The 8,656-nt window shown below is 40.0% G+C and overlaps 1 protein-coding gene across 1 annotated transcript; it reads right to left on the bottom strand.

The window, feature by feature from the left end:
* Nucleotides 1-1,420: 1,420 nt before the first annotated feature.
* On the bottom strand, nucleotides 1,421-7,340 carry fgl1 (fibrinogen-like 1). The gene is made up of 7 exons (XM_037781041.1): nucleotides 7,066-7,340; nucleotides 5,653-5,821; nucleotides 5,301-5,460; nucleotides 5,101-5,189; nucleotides 4,177-4,265; nucleotides 3,004-3,191; nucleotides 1,421-2,911 (listed from the first exon to the last, which is right to left on the bottom strand). The coding sequence occupies exons 1-7, from the start codon at nucleotides 7,129-7,131 to the stop codon at nucleotides 2,713-2,715; spliced, it is 960 nt and encodes a 319-aa protein (XP_037636969.1). The 5' UTR covers nucleotides 7,132-7,340; the 3' UTR covers nucleotides 1,421-2,712.
* Nucleotides 7,341-8,656: the final 1,316 nt, after the last annotated feature.

Raw genomic sequence — 8,656 nt, 5'->3', positions numbered from 1 at the left:
TTCAGACATGGCTGAAATTAGTGTTTGACATTATAAAAAGAACTGTTTTTTGTTTTGTGCTAACGTTACAAATGGGTCATAAAGTATAAATACAAAATAATGGGTTTTTTTTACAGTAATGACAAATGATATTTCAGCCAGTTTCACACATACTTATCTCTATGTTGTAAAACAAATACATAATTAAAGTGCATACCTTCTGCAACCCTTTTTTGTGTAATATTTGTAATGACTGACACAAAAATTATAGGCTATTATTAATTCCTAAAGGCTTGTTATTCATGAAGAAAACTATATGAAAAAAACTCCTCTTGAACTCCGAGAGAGATATAAATCCATTTTAATCTATTTATGTTTATATTCAAATACATAAATGGCAGCAGATCACTTTTCACTTGATACAATATGACAGATAAATTAGATTTTTAGATATTATATTAGATATTTTTTTATGTTCATTTTGACCTACTGACATGAATGGAGTTGCTTTCACAACTGGGCGATATTAAAGTCCAACTGTGATTATAATTAAGACGCTTGTGCAAGCATTGCCACTTGGCAGGTGGTGATTATTTATGTCGCATTTCTTTGTGACATAAATCAACCCTTCACAATATGTGGCAAATGAGACTCTTGTTTTTGCAGGCACTCTGTTCTAAAAACAAATCAAGAACGGTATAGTGATGCTCTTCATTTTAGTACTCTCAGATCCTAAATGACTAGAGCATTATATCCTGCCTCTTTCTGACCTTTCAGAAATGGTAACACATGATCAGAAGTGTGCAAAAGGTTATGGTTAAAGGGGACCTATTATTCTTTTGTACTTTTCCCCTTTCCTTCAGTGTGTTATATAGGTTTTTTGTGCATGTAAAAGGTCTGCAAAGTTACAAAGCCCAAAGTCCACGCCAAAGGGAGTTACTCTTCCCCACAGAAACACTGCTCCTGAACTGCCTGAAACGCCTTGCTTGAAGTCCTGCCTTTTCTTTCAATGACGTTGTGATGTCACCAAGTAATGCATTTGCATAATACCTGACTAGCGGCTAGTTTGGCACGGCCTCAAACAAAGGAGCTGAAGCATAGTCCGAAGAGTTTGGTTTGGTTGACCAATCACAACAGAGTGAGCTAGCTGACCAATCAAAGCAGACTGGGCTTTTCGTGAGGGGTAGGAGCTCAAACAGAGCATTTTAGACAGAGGTGCTGCAGCACATCCAGTATAAAAAAAGTAAAGTGTTTTTTGAACATTAAAGCATGTAAACATGTTTTAGTAGAAACCCAAAATACAAGTACACCACCTGATACTGTGCACCTGAAAATAAGCATAATAGGTCCTCTTTAAGGTTAAGGTATTGGTATCCTTGACTGTGTAAAATCTATCTTAAAGGTGCTCACTCAAGAATGTGAAAAAAATCAGTGGACAAGAGGAAATTATTCTTTGTTTTATTTGGTGAATCATGGTTATAATGCAAATTGCACAGAGATAAAGTTGAATGTATGTTCACAAGCTGAGATAATAATTATAATATTAATAACCTGTAGGTGTTAGATGAAGTACTAATCAAGGAATCCTTTATATTTGTGATGTTCTTCTAACCTTATGTCACTTGTAACATCTTAAGAAATAACTATTGTTGTGTAGTGTTCTTTGTTTTCTTTCATGTAATAGCATTCTTTTATTTCAACTGTTTGTGATACATAGGTAATTTATGTTAATGCATGAATCAATGAATCAATGAATCAAGTGCTCTGACAAAAAAAGAACAAAAATCTGGTATCTGTGGATGTCGCAGGACTGTACTAAGCCCATCCGATCATTCGGCCTGAATGAAATAATTGTCCGGGCTGCCTGGAGTGGCTTTGGAGGGAGGCCTGTCAGTGTTAACGACTTGGTGACTTTCTCACTAGATTTAGGAAGGTTTGGAGCTAGTGCTACTAACTACTTTCATTGGAAAATAGTTGGCAACATTGAGCTGGGTTTTTTAGTTGCATCATTTTAAAAAATCTAGCGTACTCTTGCTATAGTTTCTTAAGATTACCAACCCTAGCTTTAATCTTTATAACATTTGGGCAAATCCCAGACAGTACTGAGCTCAGCTGCTCCATGTATCATATGTTATTGTATAAAAAGAACACTTCCAGTTCTTGTTACAGTCATTTTCAGTGACACAATAATGGCTCTTTCAGTCCAATATTTCTGCCTGTGTCTGGGACACATGCTGACATCAGATTTCCCTTTTCTCCACCAAAACAGACAGCTGTGTGTGCAAGTTACTTCCCCTTACAACATCCATGTCTCTAAAACAGGCAACAGGTTTCACAAGTCCTCTAACAAGCAGGCTAATGTTGTTATATAAGCTGCTAAAGTCTTTAAAGATGTCACTATATTGTAACTGTACAGTTTTATTCCAAATTTGGATCTTTCATTCCAAGATTGGATCTTTGGTCCATCCTGGCTATATTTACTCTACTGCTACTTTGCTCCATCCAGATACAATCTGATAGCACAGGAAGCATATTAGTTACCAATGGGGTTGATTAATGCTTAGTGTGCAAACAAGTTCACCTGGGATTTGAGAGGATTATGAGACGAGATTTATGTTTCAGTGTGTTTTTGAATTTGAATTATGATTTCACACCAATTAATATCTTTTTACCCAACTGTTTCTGCACAAAATAAAACGAGCCAAGAAGACTTGATATCTCGTCATGTCTGATCTAGGAAGGTGGTCTGCGATGAACTGCATTGGGGTCGTCAATGGGAACGATTTTGAAGTCGACAGGTCGCAGCTTCATGACGGTTGTCTTCAGAGAGTACCACCATCCTCTCCAGGGGTACCAAACTACACCATCATCTGTCAACGCATTGTAGGGCCCATTGGGGTAGTACATGCCATTAAGATGGGCTGAGTGACACCTGGAGGATGACAGAATGAAGAGGACATTTTTTTTTACTGTAATGAATGACTGTGAGCATCTCGCTGCACGAAAATATCACAAAACTCGTACTTGTTGAACCACCAGCCTCCTTTGTCTTCCTGTGCACAGTTTCCTTTGTAGTTATCGTTGTCCTGGTCGTATGTGCTGAATTTCATACCCTGGTGACTGGCCCACTCTGACGCACCAACCTGAAAACTTCCAGACAGAGCATCTCCAGCTGTACCTACATAGGTTCCAAAGGTAAGTCGGTAGTGATCCTGCAGAGAGAGATATGCGGAGAGCCCAACTTGTTTAAAAATTAAAGGAATAGTTTGACATTTTGGAAAATGTTTGCTTTCTAGTGGGGTGTTAGATGAAAAAGTCAACACCACTCTCATGTGTATATGCTAAATATGAACCTCCAGAAAGAAAGAGTATTAGTTCTCATCTCCCAGTAAATCGCAATGTGTTTTACACTTTGGTTTTTGCAGGGGAAAAAAAGTATAACGTCTTAACCACTGAGCTTTAGAGGTGCTAGGCGGAATTATTAAAGGAACAGTGTGTAACATTCAAGGGAATCTATTGGTAGAAATGGAATATCATATTAATAGTCTTATTTAGTGTATAATCACCTGAAAATAAGAAATGTGTTTTCATTACCATGGAATGAGCCATTTATATCTACATACGGAGCGGGTCCTCTTCATGGAGCCGGCTGCCATGTTTCTACAGTGGCCCAGAACAGACAAACCAAACACTGGCTCTAGATAGGGCCATTCGTGTTTTCGCGTTGGCTATCGTAGTTCTCCTATGCACTTGGCAAACGGGAGAAGTTTCCCCACTAGATGCCGCCAGATCCTACACACTGCTCCTTTAACTTTGGCCAGAGCCAGGCTAGCTGCTTTCCCCTGTTTCCAGTCTTTATGCTAAGCTAAGCTAACCAGCTGCTGGTTGTAGCTTCATATTTAGAGTACAGACATGAAACTAGCATCAATCTTTTCATTGAACTCTCTGCAAGAAAGCAAATCATTTTCCAGAATGTTAATGATTCCTTTAAGCCTGTAAGGGAGAAAGAGGGAAATTACTTTATATAGGCTAAACACGTGAAAACAAGATAATTAGATGCACCAAGTAGTTACTATACCTGGGATTTATGAATACTTTTGTCAGTATTATAAAATATTTGTGTATTTTTACCCCAAAAAATATTTAGTGTAATATCAAATTTTTCTCAACATTTTAGCGGCCGGTCAGCATCAACACCTCTTCATCGGCCACTTTGAAGTTCTTGTATTCGGCATAGCGCTGGTAATCATCAAAGTCTTCCAGGATGAACCTCAGAGAATAATTCCCTGTAAGAGACAAACAATAAAAGCCTTCTGAAAATAATAAAAGAACCCATATCCCACATATCATCACAAAAAGAATTATTTAGGTTAGGTATTGATCTTGAATAGTTAAGGTTAGGGATTGACCCTCAATAGTTAAGGTTATGATAAGTCATCGGACAGCAAGTCTCGCAAGAGTTTTTACAGGTTTTTGCAGATTTCAGATCAGATTTGGCAATTTGCGGCTTGCCTTCTAGACATGACCGGGGTTGGCCACTGGGGTCGCAGAACTGCTGATGTTAGCGAACAGTTGACTATTTACACACCAAACAGACATGAAGCAACATTAGCATTCATTTGGAGTCGTGTTTCTGGTGACATGAAAAATGTAAGTCCAATGTTCACTCTTCTCCTCGCTCTGGTTTTGATCTCCACCAACTCCTGAGGGAAATATCTGATTCTAGTTTCTAAATGCTCCACTGTTCATCAGCTAGTCGCTAACTTTATCTGCCTGCTGTTTGGTGCTGAGCAGGTAGCATAACTGGTTAATCCAGTTCTTTATGTTGAAAACAACTTCCTGATGTTGCAGGAAATGAGGTTGATAAGAGTGGTGAGAGTGACACAAAACAGTGAACGTGCGGGTTTGAAAACCAAAACAATGAGCTGAAAGATGCTAAAATGCTTTGTAGAGCTGAGGGAAGCTGCAGAGTTGGGGGATGATTATCTGTGGGTCTGTCACTATGAGTGCCATCATTCACATTACACAAAGTAATTTGATCCATTGACAATATGTGAATATCGATTAGAGCTGCTTTAAATTACAAAATTTGGAAAATGTTTTTCTAGAAGTGGTATTGACCTTGTGTCGTGATGTAATGCAGGTTGTCATTTCCGAGCCAAAACTCTGCATCCATGTCTCCAAAACCATCCTTATACTCTGCCCATGACCTGAGATAGATAGATAGATAGATAGATAGATAGATAGATAGATAGATAGATAGATAGATTTATATGATTTTATTATTTTACAGCGATAGATATCAGACATCACAGACCCACCTGTTAAACCTCTCTGTTCCATTGATCCGTCTCTGAATGACGAGCCAGCCACCTCCATCACTCATATCACAGTAGACTCTGACTGGGCCAGGGCTGCTCTGAGGGTTGATTGTGTAGACACCACTGGATCTGGAGCCAGAACTGAAGAGCTGGGAGCAGTCTGACACACACACACACACACACACACACACACACACGCACACACACACACACACACACACACACACACACACACACAATACACATTCTGTTGGTACATTATCTGGTTGCTGTTTCTGCGATATGAGACACTGAAACAAGATATTTGAAACTTTGAAATGTAGTGTTGCAGTCCCAAGGCCGTGGCTCTGACCTGCGTACTTGGCGTCCTGGCTCTGGTCGGGTCTGGCTTCGTCCTCGTTGCCAGGTTGGTTCAGCCGTTTTAATCTGTGTAGGAGGAGTTCTTGTTTCTGAAGCTGGCCCTTCAGAAGCTTCTCCTGTTCCCGCAGACGAGCCACCTCCTCACTGCAACTGTCTGACGCCTACACACACATTTGGATTGTAACATTTGCGAGAATCACTTCTATTCCCTAACTCTGAGATAAAATATGCATAAAGTGAACCAATATGTAAAAATGTGAGGTTGTGGTTTCATGGGGGGGATTATGCGCCAGACTATTTCTTTGCTGGGAGCAGTGACTTTCTTACAGTGACGACACAAACAAACAAGATATAACATGTCAATTAGTACGCTTTTTTTTACCTTCGGACAAAGGCACACTAGCTGTTCCCCCCTGTTGCCAGTCTTTATGCTAAGCTAAGCTAACCAGCTGCTGGTTCAAGCTTCATAGTGTACATTATGAGAGTGGTATCGATCTTGTCCTGTTAACTTAGATATTCCTTTTAAGAGACAAGAACCAGACAAAGTTACTTCACTTTTCACTTTGGCGACATCTAGCCGTACCCCCCCTCTCAATCCTCCCTCTCCAAGACTGCGGTTAATGTGAGCCGCTGAGTGCAAAACCGTGGTAACGCCGTTCGCCTCGCTCAGAGGTCGTCCTTACCATAATAACACTACTTTAGGAGAAGTCAGACGGCGGCTGGTGGTACCACGGTTTTGCACTTTGCGGCTCACGTTACCGCAGTTTCACAAGCGTGTCAGAGAACTACGGTGGCCTTCAGGTAACGTAAAAACGTGGAAGTCTAGAGCCAGAGTCTGGTTTGTCCGTTCTGGGCTACTGTAGAAACATGGTGGAGCAACATGGCGGACTCTGTGAAGAGGACCCGCTCCCTATGAAAGGCTCCCCTGAAATGTTACACACGATTCCTTTAAAGTTTTTTTTTTATTATTTGTAATGTGGTGTTCACAGATACAGAAGTACAAGAACACTCTGACAAACACAGAGAAATCACACCTCCCATTGTGAGGACAGGGTTAACTATCCCTGTTGATGTATTTAAATAGAAACTGAGCTTGGACGTTAAATAGTGTGAAAAGTAACATCACTCTGTTTATCACTTTCACTGGAATTAGTCCTGCAACTCTGAAAAGACTAAATTCATAAAGTAAGTCAAGTAAATTCATGTATCTAACCACCTCTTTCAAAATGTAGCCTACTCTTTATTAGACTTTCCTATACACAATGTTTAGTCAACAGCAGTGACACAGCCATACATAAAGATAGTGAATAATAAACACATTTCCAGATATACAAATATGTGATATGAGCACATTTGCATAAGCACACAAATAATGAAGTGAAGGAGAAGATCTGCGAGTACTTACACAGAGAGTTTGAGAGCATGCTGCGATGACCATCAGTCCTGTGAACAGCAGCAGCGAGCCTCCCATCCTCTTCTTGTTTTAATAGCACAAAACTAAAAGATAAGAAGTCGAGAAAGAAGTAGACTTCTAATTCTCAGAGTTTAAACGAATCAAGAGTATGTTTTAAAATGTTCCCCACACACCTGGACCCAAGCAAAGCTGTGTCCAAGGAGAAGGAGAAGCTGAAGAAATGCCTGATTCTCTACAGTCATAAACTATACAAAATATGCAGGGAGTGTCTAGAACAGATGCACACTGCCAGAAGTGCAGACGCACTTTCGGGGAATATCTCTTTTTTTTCTTTTATGCAATAAATAGAATAAAAAACAGAATAGAGAATAGAGGTGTGGCATTGTTATATTAACAGGACGTAATGTGAAAAAATACTATAACCATATTCTACACATTATTATTATTATTATCCTTTATTTAACCAGGTTAGTCCCATTGAGATCAAAGATCTCTTTTACAAGGGAGACCTGGCCAAGATAGCAGCAAGACAGTTATAATAAAAAAACAGATAACACATAAATTAACAACATTAAAACTTGCTCATAAAAAAACACTTGCACACAGACAACCTGGACTGCAGCGATTTCACCAGAGCTTTGAACTCATTCAAGGTAACTAAGTTTTGAAGTTGAAGATCAGATTATAAATTATACCAAGCAGTAGGTGCCGAAAACCTAAAAGCTTTCTTTCCCAATTCAGTTCGTACTTTGGGAACAACAAATTGCAAAATGTCCATAGGGCGAAGATTATGACTTCCATTTTTCCTTTTAAAGGGACTGATTGTAACTTCTTACACGTATAAATCATTGCCGGTCAGTGTCCCATGCGCGCTCGCGTGTGGCTACGCTGTTCAGACAAGACTCCAACACAAACTACACGGAAGCACCAAAACCGCAAAGTTATACCTAGTGCAGCCCGTCTGTTAAACAGTGTTGGCCGCAGTCGGAGGACGCGGGGGAGACCGTAGCTTTGGTCTCCAGGACCGGAGTCTCTGCTGTACTCTGCTCCTCTGCTCCTCTGCCTGCCTTCACACCGCCCTCGTTCTCACTCGCTCAGCTCGCTCCATCTCTACACGTGCATGCGCGCACACTCCACACTGCAGAAGAGTTAGTTTAGCTCTGAGAATATCTAGTGAATGTACAGTGGACGTTTGTGCAGGAATAACTGCTGCAGCTCCTCCAGACCAACAGAGGTTTCCAGTGTCTTATGAAGTGACGGGGCTCAGCAGAGAGAAATGACCAATTCACTTTAGAGCAGAGTACACAATGGTGAGTAAAAGAACGACAGTTTGTAATGAATCTCAGTGACCCGTGATACACGAAGACAATGAGCAGAAGCATTCATATACAACACATCTCCATAGTCAATAACAGGTAAAAGGTCGATTCCACCAGTTTCTGTTTCACACAAAAAGAAAAGCAAGACTTGTTTCTGTAGTAAAATCCTAATAAGAGCTTCAGCTTTTTTTACAACATACTGAATGTGCTCCTTAAAAGACAAGTGGTCATCAATTAACAATCCTAGATATTTTTAATTGATG

Source organism: Sebastes umbrosus, chromosome 9 (assembly GCF_015220745.1).
Source record: "Sebastes umbrosus isolate fSebUmb1 chromosome 9, fSebUmb1.pri, whole genome shotgun sequence".
In the NCBI taxonomy this organism is placed as follows: domain Eukaryota; kingdom Metazoa; phylum Chordata; class Actinopteri; order Perciformes; family Sebastidae; genus Sebastes; species Sebastes umbrosus.
This window is presented reverse-complemented; position numbering and strand designations above follow the sequence as displayed.

Excerpts from the sequence above, each read along its gene's own strand:
- fgl1 (XM_037781041.1), bottom strand. The coding sequence starts at position 7,131 with ATGGGAGGCTCGCTGCTGCTGTTCACAGGACTGATGGTCATCGCAGCA. Across the intron at positions 5,461-5,652 it reads CCAGGACGCCAAGTACGCAG|ACTGCTCCCAGCTCTTCAGT; the intron begins GTCAGAGCCACG and ends TGTGTGTGTCAG. Across the intron at positions 5,190-5,300 it reads GGAACAGAGAGGTTTAACAG|GTCATGGGCAGAGTATAAGG; the intron begins GTGGGTCTGTGA and ends TATCTATCTCAG.